Genomic DNA, 21523 nt, shown 5'->3' with positions numbered 1-21523 from the left:
AGCCACGCTGCTGTATTATAATTATCCTCCACCACAGAGATGTGAAAATAAGACCTTCCAAACTGACTGGAGTAGTCATTATGAGGCTAAAATCTTTATCAAGGTGAAGGATCTGTGGTGTTCTTGGAAGGAAGCTTTGGTGGAACTGCAGCACCACGTATGTACACATAAGTGGTCCTCTTTCAACACATTGAAGCATAAGGGTCAAGGTGCCTATCCAAATTTACTGATACCTTTGTAATCTGGTTACTGTTTCAAATGAATCATCCACCCATATTGTGACTACGGGTTGCTCATGCTTTCTGATGTAGCAGGAGGTAAATTATGTTTCTAAGTTTGTCAGAATGTTATAAGAAAAATATGTAAATTCATGCAAAGGTCTATGGTAGCTTCCATGCAGAAGCTTTTTTGGCAACTTTTCTGATAATATGTTCCCTTAAATAAAGATTGTGGTCAGTAGCTTGTTTCATTACTTTGTTGTCTTCTGGAGAGGTAAAGGCTGTACCATGATAGCCACTGCAGTTGGATGGTGAAAACAGCTCAGTTCTTTTCAGACTTGGAAATTAGATACCAGTAGTGGGAAATAGGGATATCCTGTTCAAAAAATAATGTTGTTGTCCTGAGCTTTTTAGGCTCTAGTACAACAAAATTACGGAGTCACTTAGAGATCAGAGTTGAGCACAAGTTAGTGTTTGCAGTTACTTATTCTTCTGAATTAAGTTCTTATTTTCCACATGCCATTCACTTAGAGCAGGCAAAAGTTTCCTCCTGTGCTGATTAAAGTGTCAGAGTGAAATATGTAATCTACACATACATATTTTAAAAATTCAAAATATTTATGGCCATGGACTATATTTCTCGTGCAATTGCAAACACTGAAATAATGTAGGATATTCAGCAAGAATTCGGAAAACTTTCTAAATACTGCAGGTGATGCTGGATTGAGTAAAACAAGAATATAATTAACCTAAACATGTTAAAAAGTGGCAAACTGGAGTTGGAAATTAAAGTTTGTTCTTTCTCAGAAGCCAATGTATTTGTAAAGTATAATACAAAATATTTGGCTATTGATGATATCCAAATGTAATAAACAAGTGACTGGACTTGCCTGCTTGGTGTTTGTAGTTTTATAGTAATGCGAAATTATTAAAGTGTCTAGATGTAGGTAAATCTCATTTGCCTGCATTTATCCTGGCTGTATGTGCTATTGTTTCCCTTATTTATGTAGATTTAAAAAACCCACAAACAACTGCTTTCAAGTGAGCTTATGCTGAAGTCTAAAAACTCATAAATGCATTTCTGCCGATTAGGGAATACTTGAATCACTCTTCTTATTTTTCTGGAAAGCTGAGACTGGACTGCAGTCTCCTCTTCACATGTGCCTGCCACCTGCAGCTGTCTGTGCAGTTTGTGAACACAACTTCAATGTTCCCAGCTTTTGTCCACCAGTCAATCTTGCCCTATTACAGAGCAGCTGTTGCTGCTGCACAGGGAGGATTCTGCAAATGGTGAGACAGGCCCACAGATATTTACTGACCCAGAGTGCTTCCCTAAGCACCTAAAGGACACCTTTGCATTTACTATCTTGCCAGTTCTCTGAGCTTGATCATCTGTCCCTCAAAGCCCAGTGAACTGTCTGTCTGTAGTCTCTCCAGGCTGTTGTGTGAGTGAGCAGTATGCTGCTGCCCAAGAGCAGCATAACCTTTGCTTATGCTTGAGCTTTTCTATCCCCACTTGCCAGGAACTCGGGCATTGCATTTTGGTCTGATTCATTCATTCCATTAAAATAATTTTTTCCGTGCCAGTCTGACAGCTGAAACATGGAGAGAAATAAAAGTAATAGCATAAGAGAATGTTTCTTTTTAACAGCTTCAGACTTTTTGTCAGAACTGGAAAACTCATTTAAACTGATACTTTTGTTACAAACTCCTTAAGAATTTTTCTATCTTGAGAATTCCTAAGTAGAAAAAAAATTCCAAAAAATTTAAGGTAAGGTGTAGACTGAGACATTGAAAGTGTGCTAGTCTCATCTAAAGAGTAACACAAGCATTTCAGAGTGCATAAAGATAATAAATTGTGAACTTTAAAAAAAATGCTGTGGAATATACTTCATATTTTTATAGTCTGTAAGTTCTTTTTTCATTAAGGCTGTCCAGTCTTTTTTATTTGTTTGGGTTTTTTTTTTTTTAAAGACACATCCCAAAAACTAACCAGCTGGCAACTTTGGGAAAGAGATTTAACTGAAAACCTTTACAAATGTCTTCTAGCCTTATCATATCATAGAATGGTTTGGGTCTGAAGAGATCCTTAAAGATCAGCCAGTTTTAATTCCCCTATCATGGGCAGGGTCACCTTCACTAGATCAGGTTGCTCAAAGCCTATCTAATCTGACCTTGGACACTTGCAGGGATGGGGTATCCACAGATTCTCTGGGCAATCTTTTTCAAGTGTCTTGCCACCCTTACAATAAATAATTTCTTCTTAACATGAAATATAAACATACCTTCTTTCACTTTAAAGCCATTTCCCCTTGTCCTGTCCCTACATTCTCTTGTAACAAGTCCCTCTCCAGCTTTTTTGTAGGCCTCTTCAGATACTGGAAGGTGCTGTAAGGTCTTCCCAGGGCTTTCTCTTCTTCAGGTTGAGTAGCCCCAAGCACTCTCCACCTATTTCACTGAAGAGGTGTTCTACCTCTCTGCTTACCTTTGTGGCCCTCCTCTGGATCTGCTTCAAGAAGTTTTAAGAATCCCTCTTATGCTGAGGGCCCCAGAGCTGGATGTAGCACTCCAGGTGGGGTCTCACAAGGGCACAGTAGAGGGGCAGAATCCCCTCTCTTGACCTGCTGGTCACACTACTGTGGATACAGCCCAGGATGCAGTTTGCCTTCTGGGCTGCGAGTGCACGTTGGCAGCCCATGTCCAGCTTTTCTTCTACCTCCAGCCCCAGGAGGTTCTTCTCTGCAGGACTGTTATTAATGAGTCTTTCTCCCAGTCTGCACTCACCTCAGGGGTTGTCATTACCCACGTGTTGCACCTTGCACTTAGTGATCTTCACGAGGTTCTTGTGGTCCCACTACTCAAGATTGTCCAGGTCCCTCTGGATGGCATCTCTTCCTCGTTATGTCAGCTGCACTGCTCAGCTTTGCATCATCTGCAGACCAGCTTGGCATGCTGGGTCCCACTGAGCTTCTCATCCACTGACAGCCCCAAGTCTTTCTCCTCAGGGCCGCTCTCAAACCGTTCTCTGCCCTGCCTGTGCTGGTACTGGGATAGTCATGCAGGACCACACCCTTGGCCTTTGCACAGTCCCACCTCTCAGGCTTGCCCAGGCCCCTCTGGATGGCATCCCTTCCCTCCAGCCCATGGACTGCACCACACAGCTTGGTCATTGGCAAACTGGCTGAGGGTGCCTTGATCCTGCTGCCCATGTCACTGACAAAATGCCAAACAGCGCTGGTCCCTACGCTGAACCGGAGGAAGGCCACTCCTCACTGACACATCAAACCCCTGAGCACAGTTCATGAGTGTGACTATCCAGCCTGTTCCATGCCCACTGAGTGGTCCCTCTGTCAAATCCATGTCTCTGCAGTGTAGAGACCAGGATGTCATGCAGAACATGCCAAATGCCTTGCACAAGTTGGGGTAGATGATTTCAGTTTCTATTCCCTCCTCCACCACTGCTGTAATCCCATTTTAGAAGCCCACCAAATTTGTCAGACACAATTGGCCCTTAGTGAAGCCCCATTAGCTATCGCTTTCTTATTTCCCATGTGCCTTAGCATAGTTTTCAGGAACATCTGCTCCATGATTCTAAAAATCCGGTTTCAGTCATCCATTGGTTGCTGTGTTGAGCTTTTATGAATCATAACCCCCTGTTCCCATAAGTGCATGAGACAATCTCTGCCCAAAGGAGACTTTCTGTTCCAGTTCATATCTCTCATTGCTGCAGTCAGCAGAGAGTCTAACTATAGAAAAAAAGATCCATTTGATGTCCAGGTGTTCTATTCAAGTCCTGAAAGCTTTTCACCACTTAATTTGAAAATAACCCATAGCTGTTGACTTTGTGCTCAGGCAGGGAAAGATGGGTGTGCTATGTCAGGATTTTGGAGGCAACTGTAGTTTTGTCTGGTTTTGTTGCTATTTTTCTTTTTTTTTTCTTTCACATAGATGAACAACGTTCTCTTACAAAATTGTCTGGAAGATTGTATTCCTGTTTGATTTTGTGCTGATGGTTTTCCTCCTAAAGAAAACCTTGTGATTTGGACCACGGTTACTTCAGCTGGCTTCAATACCCATTTTTATGGGTATCAGTCAGTTCTCAAGCACTGGATTGAAGGATGCTGTTGTCTCAATCTGCGAGGCCTGGGTGCCATGTTCAGTCTTTCAATTTTTTTGGCCCTCAGCAAACCATTCCATTTCAGCCTTTTTTTGTATTATTTTGCTTTATGTGCCTTGTGATTTTTGTCTTTATTTTTCAGTAGGGAAAACTGGTCGTTGCTGAAAGTACTTGCTCCTGTGATAGTGCTGGACTGAGCTTAGATGGGACTTCTGAGATCCAAGAAACACCACACAGCTTGACCTTAATATTAGACTGACTGTTGGGTGATTTAATTTTTTTTTGGCATTAAACATCCCTTGATGAAATATGAAGTAAAGAATGATGGTGACAGGATTGACATATTTTTAACAGATTTTGAAGCACTTTCAGTTTAGAAATATTAAATGAGTTCTTGGCCAATCTCCAATATCTTAATAATTTGTAGGAAAATCTCTTCCAATGTTGGGAAACAATGATGTTTTACAGCTGTCTTCTGCCAATGTTACAGCTCTCCAGCTTCCATGGTGACTTGGCTATAAGTCTGAACACATGGTGTTTGACAAATATTTTTTTTTTAATTGTGCTTGATGTTGATATTGCTTAAATGCATTAATGAGAATAAAATTGTAACTACACATACAAAAAATAAAGATATTGTTATCCAACTTAAGCCATCAAAAGAAACTTTGGGGTTTGATGAATTTAAAAATCATTATAGCTAAATGTTTTTCTTCAGTCTACTCATTTTTTAGGGAACAGTTTAAGTGGACAGGCTTTCTATAGTAATAATTTTATCTTGAGTTCAGAACAACTTAGTTACTGTGCTAAAGCTTGGATTTCAGTCAAGGCCAAAGATACAGAAACTGTGCAAGGCTTCCTTCCAATTTCTGCTCTTCAAAAATTTTCCTTTGCATTTGTTTGCTAGTAGCACTGGAATTTTCTCAGAGTGAATTGTTCTGATTTGACTTGCAGTGGAGGCTTTGTTATTGTTGCTTGCGGCTGAAAGGAGGAGCAGAGTAAATAAAGGCTTTGAGAACATGAAAGGTATGAAGAGTGTCTCACCTTGGAGCTGATATTAGGAATGAATATATTGGCAAGTATCACCATGGCCATATGCCATGGTAGAATTTGTTAATGTGCTGCATCATGACAGTGCCCCATTTGAATGAAATGGTAGTAGATGAGATTTTAAGAGAAGCTATTTTATAATGTTCCATGTTGGAATGATGTGTTTACATGGCTTTGATAGTTTTCCTGACCTCTTTTCAAAAAAACACTTTCTGCACTGAAAATCAAAAAATTACTTTCCTGCACAGGTGTTGCACAAGTCACCTGTATAAAGTTTCCTGTGTGGATTTTATTGTAAATGGGATGTGGTGGAAGACAAAAGTAGTATAAGTAAGGACTTTCCACAAATTAAGTAATGTTTAATTGTTTGACATACTAAGTTAGCTAAAGAGAAAAGGAAATAAGAAAAAATTAAGTATCTGCATTTCTAAAGAAACTCACTGAGCATAACCTTGCCCCAGTTCTGCTGTGTAATGGCATATAGGCAAATCAACCTATATAAATGCTTTCTAATGTGGCTACTAGTTTGTGTTAAACAGTGATTGCTTTTGCTCCTAGAATAACAAAAGGTATAGAATTTTTATAGCTACTTCAAGAAAATCAATAATCCAACACGGTACATTTCATTTTGCTATTTAACTCTGGTAAATGGGCCAGTTCTTGAGCCTTCTTCTGGCTCACAATACCTCATGTTGTGAGGCATCAAAATTTGATGCCTTTTGTTTTTTGAGGGTCTATATTCAAAAGGTGCTGAGGTAAATAATGGCCTCTTTATCGGCTCTGGTGTTTGTTTTGGGAACACGTCCAAAGGATTCAGGGCTGAAGATGAGTCTGTGATCAACATCAGTGTACTTAGTAAAGACCTATAATGAATAGCTGAAGTTGTTTGACTTGATCATAAAGGTCTTTTCCAGCCCAAATGATTCTATGAAACCTGATTTGTCTTACCCTCTTCTCATACTGCTTGTAGTTCTGCAATTTTTTGATACTCCTTATAATCTTGGTGTTTTACAGGATTTCTTCACTTATTCTTTAAGGTCATTTTGTCTTCCTGTGGAAGTCAATACTGTTGTCATGGTGGCAGTAATAAAATACTGCCAAAGTAATAATGCATCTGCCAAAGAAAAATGGATGTGAATATAGGTTTAATTGGTATGTTTGGTGGTATTATCAGTATCCTGTAGAAATCACCCCCTCTGTACACTGTTCTTGTACAGTAACAACTCTCATGACAGTAATCTAAACTGGAACAGCGTTCCCTTTATTCTTGAGAAGGGACTTCTGGAATAGGAAGAGCATGAAAGATGGCTCAAGGCCATATTTTCAGATTCAATTTTGCTTTTATTTATGAGTCAAGTGCAACTTGTTTGGAAAACAATTTTTAGTTGGCATAGTTACTGACAGTTTCTGTCCTTTCTGTGCAGTGGTGTTCATATGTGGTTGCCACTAAAGCGGATGACATGCTTTGTTCTGTGTTCTTAGTCTGCTGTGTTGAATAAAAGAATTGTGTTTGAAAGTACAGTGTTTACTTTTTTTCTCATAACAGGAGTTTTCAGTCCTGTTTTTCTTAGGTTTTTACAAAAATGTATTTGCTGATTAAATAGCAGATTCAGCTGCTATCTGCGTTTTTGTGAATTGTACTGGAAGTTTTATTTTACCTTCTTTTTGGCTAGCATATTGTTGCACTTTAATTTCTAAATTCTCTGATGATGTTAAGTGCAGTGAAAAAGGTAACAGCTGGGGTAAGGCTTTGATAACAAGAGCTCAAGAGCTAATGACTTCCAGGAGAGTATGTACCTACACAGCTGGGCAGGCAACAAATAAGAAAGATATTTTAGATTCCAGCTGACTAGCTGACAGATGCTAACTCTTCTATTTTTTTGGTATCTTTTTTTAAAAAACCACATGCTTGAATAGTTTTGGAAGGTATTTAGAGAACTATAGTATGATGATGATGTCTTCTGCTGATAATTCTCTGCTGAGCGAAGAGCTATCACTCTTTGGTGAGCTCTGTGAAGGCTTTTATAGTACCTTACAATGGCTCAATCTACCTTTAAAACATTCTTGTCCTTTGAGTGACCTTTGGTTGCAACAGTATATAATAACAGTGTGAGAATATTCGTTAGAAAGAATGAGAGTAGACCTCCTGAGATCCCCTTTGAGAAGAAAAACAATAATACCTATGCATATTGTAAATTTTTTTAGCTGTGAAAAAGTTTTGGGTGTTATCTCCATTGTTTTCTTCCACTGACTTCAGAATTATTTAGTCACCTCTGGTGCTTTACAACAGCCAGGACCTGAGAGCCTCAGCGACTCTCCTCCTGCTGGCCTCTATGAGTGGAATGTAGATCAACAGAAGCAAGTCTTTGAAGACCATAAAAATATTTACAAATGTGGAAAGAAGAGATGACTGGTTCAAGAGGGAGGTGGTGCACTTGATCCAGTGCTGATTTACTTTTTTTTTAGGTGATTTGCTAAAGTGTTACTTAAACAGCTGTGCTGGTGCGAGTGAAGCATCTATCTTCTTTCAGTTTATTAAACTTTATTAAGTAACTCCTGCTTTTGAATAAAACTGAGCTGTTGGCAAGGGGATTATGCTGGTTTAAAAATAAATTTTACAAGCATGAGTAAGTATTCCACTGCCCCTGGCAAGTGTTGATAAAAGTGTAGTTGTTTCTTTTTTTCTTTACACAGTACGATGTCTGCATTTCTAACAGTGCCCTTCTAGAGTCAGAAGTTGACACTATTCTTGCTTGAAATTCATTATTTATTACTGTGTTCTTTACATTTTTGCAGGTGAAATTCTTTCTCAAAAGGTACTTTAGTGTTAAGGTTCAGATTCAGTAATCATCTATTCTAGGTGCACAAAACAGTGAAAACATAGCATGCCTTTCACAGATCCCAGTGGTTTTGGAAAATTCCATGGGTTTTCTCAATACTGGCATTACAGACCCTGTCTAGACATCCTCCCTACATGTGACAAAACTGTGAGAACCAATCATGGAGATTAGAATGGAAAAACATTATTTTGCATGGTTTCCTTTATAATTGCGTAGTTGTTAATGGATGTTTCTTAAACTGTGGAGTGACAAGTTTTGCTGGTCCTAGAATACCAGGGGTGAAGGAGGGGAGATGGAAAGCAACTGGGCTTGCATGGCAGGAAAGAGTGAGGAAGATCAAAAATTAATAAATGTAATTCAGAATGACATTTCCTTAAAAGAAGTATCAGTGCATTCTTTGCCAATGAAAATACAGAATAGAGAAGTGGAGTGGGAGAGGTGGACAGAGCTAGAGAAGGATGAAAAGAAAGGGACAGTAGTATTAACTGTGTAAAGGAGGACTAAAATAAGATAGGAAAGGTGGCAGTAGCGAAGGTCAGTGAGAGATTTCTTTGTGTGTCACTAAGACCTGTATACAGCTGAGGGAGTCTCTTTGGGATCAGGTATGTGCAGGCTGCACTCTTACCAACTCTGGCCCTTCCAGCAGCTCCCCAAAATCACTGCTGAGAAATTCTCTTCAGCTGCAGCTCTAGAGAAGAGTGGGGAGTATGATTCTCTTCTCTAACCGTGCTATCGTATTTCCATTTACCCAGCTCAAAATGAAAGGCTTTTGAAATAAAAGGCTTTTGAAATGTTCTCAGGATTACAGTTTTCCAGACTTTAAACCACCTATTCCCAACCATTATAATTGTTTACAAAACAAAGCTTTTATTGCTTCCTCCCACGTAAAGGAAGCAGTGATGGGACAGAGATTCATCCCTAGATGACAATGCTCTTGTGATTCCAAAACAAACTTTCTAAAAATTATTTTCAAACCAAAAAAAAAGTCACTTTCTCTTCTGCAGTTGTTACTATGTTGTTTTAAATACCTTTTCTCAGATGCTATATTAGAACTGAATCTGACATTTTGTACTAGCAGCCTCATAAGATACAGATCATAAAAAGTTAATTTTCTACTTTTGTGTATTACAAGGCCAGATTCTTTAATTTTGCTTGTCTTTCTACTAAATGTTGGATTCCCATATTCTTTCTTAATAGCACCTGTTTCTCAATTCTTACTTTCTTTTTTGGGTGGAAGAATATGGGTGAGAGAGAACAGGTAAGATTTCTTCCTATTGTTTAAAAAGGCAGATTAAACCTTCAAGGCAGGCATTGTGCTGACAGTGTGGTAGTAGCTAGAGATTTGAATTTGGTGCTCACTACAGGATACTAAACAAGGTCCTTGTTAGCAAACAAGAATACATGCAGCTACTTGTCTTTCTATAGATTAAAAAAAACACATAATCTTTATGTAGCAGGCTGCAGCATCCCCAGCCAACCTACCTGTATGTAAAACAGGTCAGGTAATGTTAGTAACCTACTTGCTGTGGTGAGGTTTCTTATAGGATCACAGAATAGTTTGGGTTGGAAGGGACCTTAAATATCATCTAGTTCTAAATCCCCTGTCATGGACAGGGACACCTTCCACCAGGAAGCTCAAAGCTCTGTCTGGCTTGGCCTGGAACACTTCCAAGGATGGGGCATTCATAACTTCTCTGGACAAGAGAGATATGTTGCAATATAGAAAGAAGCAAAGTAAACTAGTTCATCTTTAGGATGCAGCAGTGAGATGCTGTGAGTATCTGGATCTTCAAAAATAGCTTGAATAGTCTTCATCCTCTACAGAGTTGATAGTCTTAGGGCCTTTCCACTGACAGTAAGTCAACTACTGGTGTAACACCTCTTGCTCTGCCTAGTCAGGACTGCTGCTGCTGGCCAGTATTAGCTGCTCCTTATTGTTCCAGCAGAACATTTTGCCATTTGTGCGGATAATATCCATGTGACTGAAGTCATTCAGGCTCAAGATAAAGCTTCAATTCAAAGCCTTAAACACTGAGCTGCAATTGCTTGGGGTTCCACTGGGTTAGATTTCACTGTCCCAGAACATTGTCAAATGCTTAATGTGTAAATTTACTGGTTTTGTAAACTTCTTTATTAAGTTTTAAAGAAAGAAGGAAAGAAAGAGGAAAACAAAAAGGAGTGGGAAGCTTTAGTGCTTTGCAGTAAAATATTTTTAAGACAAAATTTTAAGCTAATGGGACTAGGGTTAAGAAAACAAAGGGTTTAATGTAGTGAGTTGAGAGTTTTAGGATCTTAATTTATAGTTGCATTTAGTATTGCATTTTGTAGCATTTTGTACCCAACAGAGTATCATGTGCCTCAGTGAATATAATCCTTTTGTTTTTGCTTGTTGGAATTATGTTCATAGAAGCGTAAAACTGACAAGCTGGAATACAATACAAAACTGTTTTTGTTACATTTGGTGCCAACATCACAGAAATTATTTGCAAGAATTTTAGCAAAGTTTTGCCAGTTTTATGTTGAGTAGTATTATAATGCTGTCACTTTGGACTGGGTTTTAGTAGATTTTATTTTTGCATTAGTTTGGTGTCATGATTCAATTCCTGCATTACCTACACTGAAGCTCCATAAGGGAATATTAATAGTCCATTTAGTGGTGCTGCAGTGTGTTTTCTGTACAAGGATGCCCTTAGGTGGCATAAGACTCATAGGTCTAGGTAGCTGTTTGAAGATATGGGAAAAAAGCTGTTAGAAACAGAGTAGCTGTGAGTTTTGCTTGTTTTAAAGTGTGTTTGTGTTTACATCTCAGAGGACATTCTACACCTTGATCTTAGTAGCAGGCCTGGTGGGAGCAGAGGAGCAATAATTCACCCTGAAATAAAATGTTCTCAACTTGGCTTTTAAAAAATAAATTAATCTATTTTAAATTTAATAATAATAATAATAACAGTAATAATAATGTTAAAAGAACAACAGGTCTTGTCCTCTCTATTTTGCTGTGCTTTGACATCTTGCATTTGAAGTGTCACCTACCTTCCTGTGCACCTGCTCTTTTCTAGGTGATATTTTACAGGAAGGATTTCAAAGGTCCTGAACAATTTACATTGTCAATACTGACGTAACAGGAACTGTTGATTCTGCATGTGTTAGTATTCTGATTTAAAAAGAAAAACAACAACAACAAAGTACAAAGCTCTGTATTTGTGTTCATTCTTGATAGTCAGGTTTAACAGAGACTTGCATCTTTCTGTAGTTTTTTCATATCCAGGTGAATGCTAGATTTTTTTCCCCCTTCAGTCTTTTATTATTTTCTTTCTTTCCTTGTCAATTCAAAGATTGAAATTGAACTGAAAAAGTACTTATTTCTTTGCTGTGTGTGATGTTGAATAAGATTCCAGTGACTTGCCTGGTTCAGAATTCTAAGCCACAGCTTCATCAGGTCCAGTCTACTGTTCAATTTTTAAGTGAATGGTATATATGTAATATATTTTATATTGATTAATTTGGTTTTTGATAATTTTGAGTTTAAAAATTCAGAGTAATATCTGAATTCCAATGCTACATATTCCAGAAACTGTTTTCTTACTGTCTTTATCAACTGCTTAGTGAACAAAATTGTGTAGTAAACTAGAGTTGTTGAAAGCAACACAAATAGTTTTTCAGAGTATTTAAAAAGAATAAATTTGAGAAATGATTAGGTGCAATTTAAAATGGAAGGAATTTTTGTCACATCACAATATGATTCAGGCATCCTACTCAAGGCTGACTCAGCAGACTTTGCTGATGGAAAAGAAGAAAAAAGGGACAGAATTGTGTAGCCATGTATATGAAGTCATTGAAGTATTTCTTCAATGTGATTTTTCCACAGAAAACAGTGACTGGAAAGGTGGTATGTACACATTTTCCCTACTCAGAGCTCCTAAAATTGTTTTGTATAAGAAAGTCTGCATTATTGCAATATCTTCTTTTTCTGGACTTCTGGCAAAGTACTTTATTAGATTCTACACTTAAATAGAATAGCTGTTGTAACTGCATTGTTGGCTTTTCTTTAATTACTGTATAAACACTGATAGTATGTCTACTTTTTCTAAAGAGTTTATGGAATAAATCCAATACCTAATGAGGTTAAAATAATTCTGTCTCTGCATTTGAGTAGCCATTAAATCCTGCTGTAACATGCTGGACAAGGATAATACAGTGGTTGTTCAATAACTTCAGTGCATCCAGAATCCAAAATGAACACAGCCATAGTTTCTGGTCAGTGCAAGACACCGTGGTCAGTGTTAATGTGACATCCCACACTTGCTTACCATGGTGTGGACCCAGATCTAGTATGAACTGGATACTTGGACGTGGGAAAAGGTTTTCCTGCCTAAGAAAATTATAGGTATCACTTAAGGGCTATGCCTTCTGTTTGTAGTCTGTGGTTAATGGCAAAACTTCACCTTCTTAGAACAACATACAAAGAAGGAAGGAGTGCAGTAAAGTTTTCTATGAGATGTGTAAGAAATAGAAATACATCATCATGAATGAATGATGTAAATGAAATCAGGAAAGACATGATGATATATGTCTATGCTGAAGGTCTTGGGAAGAAATGAGATATATATATATATATATATAGGCCTGTTTGTGACAAGCATGTTCATACACTGCTAATTAATTGCAAGCAACATAATTACTTGTGGAAGTGAAAGCTGCTGGTGAAAACAGTGAAATCTGCCTCCAAATCAGCATGTTTATGAATTTCAGTACAATTGTATAGAATTCCAGAGAAAATCAGTGATTTTAAAACCATTCAGTGTAATTTAATATTCCTTTCTTTTCCTTCCTGTCCCACAGGTCCTCTGTGTCTGCATGTTAACAACAATCCTAGGATGTATTTTTGGCCTGAAGCCTAGCTGTTCAAAAGATGGTAAATAATAGGTCTTTTATTTAGTAATATTGTTAAACAATTCCTTTTTTCTTTCCTTTTTGTGAATTAATTTTTGCATTATCAGAATGCCACCCTTCTTGCTGCAGGAGGAGGATTGCATGCATTGCTTGAAGCAATATCAATAAGAGGGGAACAAAAATACCAGAAAATAAACTTCAGGTGTACTCAATGATTTTGTGTACTCACTTGAGAAGTAAAGTGATCCTGGTACTCAGTGTCTGATCTGGCAGCTTCCATGTATCCCAGCTGTCACTGTGGTGATGTCACATGGCTGGCTTTTTTCAGTTCACCATTAAAAAAAACAAAATGAAACAACAAGACACAACAACTTCTATTTCACGTTGTCCTGGAACATTTGTTTTTCATCTTTTCCAGTCAATTATGGAGGGGAAAAAAAAAAAGTTATTTTTTTGCTGGTTAGAATTGTAGCTTGAAAACATTCCTGGTGGAATTCCTCTGTCTGTTTTCTGTCCTGAAAAATATGTGGTTTTTTCAATGGTGAAGTTTCTTCAGGTAGAAGGTTACAAAAGATTTTTATTTTTTTTTAAAGAAATTAGGTTTCACTTTGGGAACAGCTATGAAGAATAATTTCAAATCTGAACATAAAATGACTTTTACTAAAGTTCAGTTTATAAAATTTCTGCAACAATATATATATAGGTTTCTTCTCATTTAATTACAGCTCTGCAGTATTGGTTCATTAATATCTCATTTTCCTAATATCACACACCTCAAGATTGTTCAGAGGAGGAGCCAGATGGAGGATTTCCCGTCACTCCCTTCTGGTGATTGCTCAGGGTTAGACAGCATAACCAAATTCTTAAGTTTTGTTAATCATTCACATCACCAGTTTCTGGCTGGGTGGTTTTTTTTGAATGATTATTCCCCTTCCCGCAGCAACCCCAATGTAGTGGAAGAATCTTTTTTTCATATTTAAACTGAACCAAAAATAAACCAGTGAGCAGTATACTCAAGTTTGTATCTCTGGTGTCTGCTTTGGAAGAGCCCTCCTCATGTATTGAAATTTTACATATTCTGAGTGATGTTACTCACATCCTCCTGTGACACAGAAAAGCAAGGAGAGTCACAACTAGCTTTTATTTCCTTGGTTTCTGCCAATACTGAAACACCATGTTCCTGCTAAAAGAGAACTGAACCCTTTGTTCAAAATGATGAAAACATATTTTTATTCAGTAAGAGCAACCATTTGATTGGCTCAAGACCTTCCTTTGGCTGTCACTGTTTTTGCAGCCATCCTGTAAGCTGTGGAACGACCACTGTCATTTTGCATGCTGACAGTGTTTCTTTTGCATGCTGACTGCTTTGGGCTCAGCCACTGACATCTAACACTATCCAATATTACAGTGAAAACCTGCAAAGGTCGTTGTTTTGAAAGGACCTTTGGAAGCTGCCGTTGTGATAAAGATTGTGTCAAGCTTGGAAACTGCTGCTTAGATTACCAGGAAACATGTATACAACCAGGTAAGGATGGAAAAAAGCTGAGGGAGCAATCTCTCCTGTTCTTTGACAAGGGACAGCTCAGCTATGTGAGTACTGCTGTGGTCAGGGCTGATTTCAGATGGGCTGTGAGTGCAAATTGAGACTAGTGAACAGCAGAGTGCTTCTCATGCCACTCCTCTCCCCCTTTTTGTGCTCTCTGTGTCACATTCCTGGATGGAGTTGCAGAGGTAATGGTGGTACTGGGGACTCCTGTGGAAACATCAGGGCTCTGGTACAGCTGCTGTTTGGCACAAACAAAGCTTGTATTTCACCCAGCTGGACTACTTAGGAGCTGACATATTGCCAGTAGGCTGGCTTTCCCATAGCTCTCCTGTGAGGAGAGAGGCTGCAACAGACTGTGCTGCTGCCCTCCCCCTTGGAAGGAGGAAAGGAGGAGGAACAATGGCAACTCGAGGTCTTAGCCAGCTTTTTTTGTTCGCTGGTGGTGAGACAACAGTGACCCACATTGTCCCTGGCATCAGGGATGACTCCTACGTTCTTGGGCAAGCCTGGAATAGAAGTGCACCCTGCATATTGCATTTGTCTGTCATCGCCTGAGTGAAAAAGGGGAAGGACAGAGAGCTCTGTGAAAGCTGCCATCTCTCCTTTGCCAGCTGCTCAGGCCCTCGGCCTTGCTACTCCCCAGCCTGAGTGTGAAGCAAGGGTCATGAGCATGAACCAAGGCAGGATTACAAAACAGATTGCACTGGTGGAGGATTGCGAAATGAGAAGCAGCTGCCATGATTTGCCAGAAGGCAAAGGTCAAATAGACAAACGTGTGAAAAATACCTTGGAGGAATTTTACAGGGAAAGATTTTAGTGTGTGTAGAACACCAGGGGCAGCACTTGACTATTTTCTCTACTTTGGATTTGCCTTTATGCTTCAAAAGCAGCATTTCTATCACATAACTTTTTTTTTTCTTCTTACTCTTCTTTACATACACTTGATTAATTTCTGGGTGAGACCACACTGATTTAAAATTCCAGTGTGGACTTTGAAAACCAAGGAATTAAACTGAGCTCAGATCCCTGCTTCAACTGACTGCTATTAAAAGGTCAAGTTATATGTATATAGTTGATATATCCAGGTATATAATCACATGGGTTTTACTCTGTTTTATTTTATCACTACCCCTGAGTATAAACATTCTTTAAAAACAAACTGGAGAGTCTGCCTTAGCACTAGGAATGCGAATGACTTCATTGGTGGTGTTTTTTGTTTGTTTTTTTTTTTTAATTAGCCTTAACATCAGTGGAGAATCAAATTCCACTTTCCCAATAATATCATGTAACTAGAACCAAAATAGATTCTTCTCTCTCATAGAAGTCAAGATTGATTTGGTATTAGTGGAGTTACTGAAGTGTGGCAACCTGAAAGTGAGATTAACCTCCTGACAATGCTTTTAGGGATTTCTAATTGCTAGTCATGTACGAAAATCATTGAGTATCCTCTGCTCAAACATTTAGATTTGGCTTCCATGTCTCTGTTAAGATCTTCACTTAAGTATTCACTCAGCTGGTAAATTCACTGTTTATCCTCACTGAATGTAAAGGATCTATTTGTGTTTATGACTGATAATAAACCATAGAATCATAGAATACGCTGAGTTGGAAGGGACCCATCAGGATCATGCAGTCCAACTCCTGGCCCTGCACAGAAAACACCAGGAGTCACACCATGTGTCTGAGAGTGTTGTCCAAATGGTTTTTGAACTCTGTCAGGCTTGGTGCTGTCACCACTTGTCTGGGGAGCCTGTTCCAGTGCCCAGCCACATTCTGGATGAAAAATCTTTTCTTGATACTACTAAAGCTCACTGACTGAGCTTTATCCTCTTTCTTTGAGCCCTGTCACTGGTCACCAGAGTGAAGAGATTGGTACCTGCCCCTCTGTTTCCTGTCAGGAGAATGTTGAAGACTATAATGGGGCTTCTCCTCAGTCTCCTCCAGGCTGAACAAACCAAGTGACCTCAGCTACTCATCATTGGGTTTCCCCTCCAGACCCTTCACCATCCTCATGACCCTCCTTTGAACACTCTCTAATAGTTTAATGCCTTTCTTATATTGTGGTACTCAAAAGTGTCCCCAGCACTCGAGGTGAAGCCACCCCAGCTCAGAGCAGAGCAGGACAATCCCCTCCCTTGCCTGGCTGGTGATGCTGTGCCTGATGCCCCCCAGGACAGGGTTGGCCCTCCTGGCTGCCAGGGCACTGCTGGCTTATATTCAACCAGGACACCCAGGTCTTCAAATGATAGAACTGGATAGTACTGGAATATGCCATTCAGAGAAACCAACATGGTTCTCTAAGAGTCAGCAGTGGAGCTGAAGTCAGCAGGTCTTCCTGTGAGCTTGTGTATAGAGTCTTAAATAGTGACAGTGATGCCTATGCCTAAGAGGTGCTGAAAGAGGGTGGAGCGCCTGATGATGACTGGTAAAATCCAATGTGACTTCAAATGTAAGTGAGAATAAATTACTGCTGCTCAGTGTTTTCTAGGCATTCCATATTCAGACTCAATTTTTTTTCTCTCTCTGGTGGAGCTTTTTGGAAACTTCTTTATAGTATGAGTTTACCAGATTAAACCCACATAAATTATTATATTTCAGGAACTCTGTAAAATGTATTCTCTCTGATCTGTGATATTTATACCCATGTGCTGCATAATTGTATTCTGATGACTTTGCTCTTGGATATTAGTCATGAGTGTTTCTATTTCCTGAAGTGCCAAAGTTTGTGATACTATGCATGTGTGAGATAACTCATTATCTCTATTACACCTGACGACTATTTCTTAGTGAGTAGATATTTGAGACTGAACATTTGCTTTATTTGCTCTGGACTTACAGCAGTATTAATCATTGTGCTGTCCTTCTCTCTCACCTGTGTTTTAGCCCACATATGGACCTGCAATAAATTCAGGTGTGGAGAAAAGAGGCGACCAGAATATCATTGTTCCTGTTCAGATGATTGTGTAGAAAATGAAGATTGCTGTGTCAATTATCAAGCTGTTTGTAAAGGTAAATATCATCAACAAATTACTACCATCTTACATATGTACCCATATTTGTATAAAAGGAGCAAGAACATAGTATAACCTTAAAAGCATCTGGTAAAATTAAAAAAAATCAAACTTGCATTTATCAGTAAGAATGTACTGTCTTAAAAAATAAATTGCACTCATTTGTTTCAAGGAGAGGCAAGCTGGGTTGAAGAAGAATGTGAGGACATTACTGAACCTCAGTGTCCGAAAGGGTGAGGAAATTGTACATTTGCATAGTTTTGCTCTTTGCTTGCATTTCATTTTTGAGATTGTTTTCCCTGCTGTGCCTTTCTGGGCCCTGCTTGCCTTTTACGTGCACAGTGAAAGCAGCTGCCAGGCAGAGATGAACACCTGTTCAGCCAGCATTTGGTGGTGCTTACTAACAGATCAGGTTGCTCTATCTCAGCACTTGCTTGCCTTGAAAGATATGTCTGTTCCTCAGCCCTGCTGTGTCTCACAGCTGTGTGTGCCCTGCCCAGTTTCCAGCTATCTTATTGACCTACATGTACTACAATACCCATCATTCCAAATATTTTGGGACCCATCCAGCAATCATAGACCCCTAAGATGGTCTCCCTCCCTTGCCTCTTCAAAAGACCTTTCCAATAGCTTGCATTTTCCAGCCTCAGAACTGCAAATTGTGGGCAGGTCTCTGTTCCAGCTTCACCAGCAGTGGGACAACGCTGTTTGTAAGCTGTCTGAATTACTTTCTTTAAAAGGTGTAAAGTGCCAGGGGATCCTTGTATTCTCTGGCTCAGCTCCACACTGGGCCTGCTCCTGCAAGTTATGTGTTGTGTATGTGAGGAATGACTCATGTGGTTTAGGGCATCAGCACTCAAGGTTGAATAGTACAGCAAACCTCACAGCCAGGAAAAAAAATCTTGTATTACTTGAACTGTTTTTGCTGTGAGATCTTCTAACTAACTTTATAGTTAAAGTTGACTATAAACTATGATTGTATGTGTAAGCTATCAACAGAAGTAACTTAAATTCTTGATTGATTTATGTTCTAGTAGTAAATACTTGCTAGACACATTATGGGACAACTATATTCTTATCTGATGAGTATCAGAAAATACAGACCTTATTTTGACCAGATTTTATTTTGATTTGGAAATTACAGTGCAATGGGATATTTCTAGTAAAGTAAAACCATTTTATTTTGTTCTTACATCATTATTTTTTGACTTAAGATATTTAAATCATGCTATATTTATTCACTGGAGTTATAATACTGTCAAACAAAATACAATTCCTTTTGAAATCTTTCATACCAATTGAGTACCCTTTACTCTGATTCAGAGCACTAACAGATGCTGACATGTCAGAACCTTCATCAGGACAGAAACTGGAGCTTCTGTCCAGCTTGTAGTCCAAGTCCCCAGTAATCCCCTGTGTAGGAAGGTGATAGCTAGATGGCTCTTGAAGTTTTTTTTTTTGTCATTAACTTTTGTTCTAAATTCAGGAGCTATTTGGGACTTCGTGCTGGGGACTGAGTCTAGGATGCTGATTTCTCTAACACAAGGTTAGGAAGTGTTGCCCCCAAGAGGTTGGTAAACAAACAAAAGTCTTGATGCTCTAGGGCAACTCCAACAAGTTGGTTAACTTGTTTTTAGGGTTTTTTGTTTGTTTTCTTTCTGTTCAGCTCATGAAAGGGATACATAGTTACTCCTCAAAAATTGTTTTAATCCTGGTAAATCCCAAAATGTTGCAATAAAACCTGGCCCAGGAAAGCGTGATGTGTGGTGAAAGTTGAATCAGTGTTGACTTAAGGTTCATCTTGGACTATTAGCACACAAGCCTCTCCCGAAAGTAACAAGTCTGTAAACAATCCACTTCTTCCTATGCTGTGTGGTAGGTAGGAGTGCAAGTGAATTTAGTTGCAGTGCTCATTTTGAGACTTCAGAATATCAGTTCTGATTCTGTACATATTAATACAGCATATTTTGTGGGTTCAGATTGCTGGTTTTATTCTGTTTTAGTTTTAGCTGGGTTTTAGCTATTCCTGTGGTGGTTTTAGTTTTAGTTGAGTTTTAGCTGCACCTGTAGTGCAGAATAGACAAAAGATGACACAGCATTCAATGACAATCTGAGAAGCCCCACTGATTTCAGTGAGACTGATCAACTGCTTAAAATTAAGTACACAACTAAGCCTTTCCAAAACTGGGCTCTATGTTGTTTAATAGGGTTATAAAGTTAATAAGCTATAAGATCTCAGGAGTGATCTAGTCCTTCCCACTGTTCCATGAGTGAGATAATACTCGGAAATTTCAAACCTACTTAAGCAGTTTATCCTAATACTTACACAGATGGCTTTTCTGATGACTTTTTGCTATCTTTTTGTCCTTGTGTCTTTTTATGTATTTCAGGCCTGTTACTATTTGCTCAATCTTCATTGAGCTGTAAGAGCATCTGATTACTTTCCTCTTTACTGATCTGTCTTTTTACCTGGATATTGCTCTTATGCCTCCTGTTGAGGCTTTCTGTACATTTAGTGGAAAAGAAAGCTCTTCTTCCTGTGCTTTTTGGCTGTATATAGGCAGCAGTGTATGACTGTGTGTGGGATAGGAAGTTTTCTGTGTACTACATTAAGCTTTTCAAGGGCACTTTCTTTTCCTTCCTATTTTGTTTTCTTTCTCTTTCTTTTAATTATGGTCTAACCTGCCTGCAGTGAGGGAGGTCAACTTGGCAATGTTGTCCATGGTTCTGGCCTCTTGATCATCCAGACTGGTGAATCTACTAGACCACAGCAAGCCAGTGCTGCCTGCATAATGTTTCCATAGAAGCTAGTTTATAGGAGGGGATAATTGCTACTGCATTTCCTCCAGTTTGGAGTCAGGATGTGACTGTGGCCTCCAAGAGCTGTGAAACATGCTTGTCTTACTGTTTGGACACAGCCAGCATGAATCACCAACAGGACCAAAACTTGAGCCTCCCAGGCTTGCTTGCTCATGACAACCCCTTTGTGAAGCAGCAAGTGCAGTCTTGCCTACTGACAGGAAAAATATGTGGAAGTGGCTGATATACCTCAGAATGGAGCTTGGGTCAGTTTGCCTGGGGATTTTACTGGAGCTGTTCCAAAGAGAGTGCAGTTTAACGTGGTCTGTCATGCTTTGCTTTGCTGAGCACCAGGGCAGATCGCTGAATCTATGGGTTTTGGCATGAGTAGAGTATACAAGAAGTGAAATGGGCAATCACCCTCGTTGTGGCAATGGCCTATTTTGCCAAGTTTAATTTTACATGTGCAAAGGGGTCAGTAGCTAGATTTGCAGACAACCAAAACATGTATTTAACAGTTGGTTTACTTGTAAATGCCAAACCAGAAACTGTTGCGTAAAGTCCCTTCCTAAGTGGTTGTTTTAAGTTTGGTGGGGTTTTTTGGTTTTGGTTTGGTTTTTCCTCCTTTTTTTTTAAAAAAAAGTTAGACTAGTTGGTAAGTAATATTGAAAAACCTTTGCCTCAAAATAACATTTTATTGCCCACAACATTGCAGTGAAGATTTTTAGACCTCTGCATCAAAGTGAATCGATTTATTGAGAAGGGGCATGGAGAAGGAAGGTGTTTGCTTGCTCTAAACTTGTAGAGATCTGAATCCGTGGTGCAAAAAATTACTTGTTATATGGGCAAAGGTAGTGGATAAAGTTTCCTTACTCTGTTCTGCCATACAGCTTTAGTTTTGACCTGAAAATCATTAATTTCTTGTTCCCACCTGTGTTGTATAAATTAAAAAGAAGGCTACAAGTGTACATCTTAGACATCTAAAAGTTTTATTGTATCTGGGGTATAGGGTAGGCTCTATAATAATTCTGATTAATGAAATCCTTTTG

General features: G+C 38.9%; 1 protein-coding gene across 2 annotated transcripts in view; it reads left to right on the top strand.

Moving 5' to 3' along the window:
* ENPP1 (ectonucleotide pyrophosphatase/phosphodiesterase 1) overlaps positions 1–21523 on the top strand; it is a 50773-nt gene that overhangs the window by 889 nt on the left and 28361 nt on the right. Inside the window, exons 2-5 of one of the 2 annotated variants that reach the window (XM_015621493.3) lie at positions 13068–13140; positions 14527–14643; positions 17548–17673; positions 17848–17908. In XM_015621493.3, the coding sequence (XP_015476979.1) occupies positions 13068–13140; positions 14527–14643; positions 17548–17673; positions 17848–17908 (377 nt within the window). The remainder of the gene's footprint in view (positions 1–13067; positions 13141–14526; positions 14644–17547; positions 17674–17847; positions 17909–21523) is intronic. The other variant, XM_015621494.3, reaches the window with a different exon arrangement.

The sequence above is a fragment of the Parus major genome, chromosome 3 (genome assembly GCF_001522545.3).
Source record: "Parus major isolate Abel chromosome 3, Parus_major1.1, whole genome shotgun sequence".
Lineage (NCBI taxonomy): Eukaryota > Metazoa > Chordata > Aves > Passeriformes > Paridae > Parus > Parus major.
This window is presented reverse-complemented; position numbering and strand designations above follow the sequence as displayed.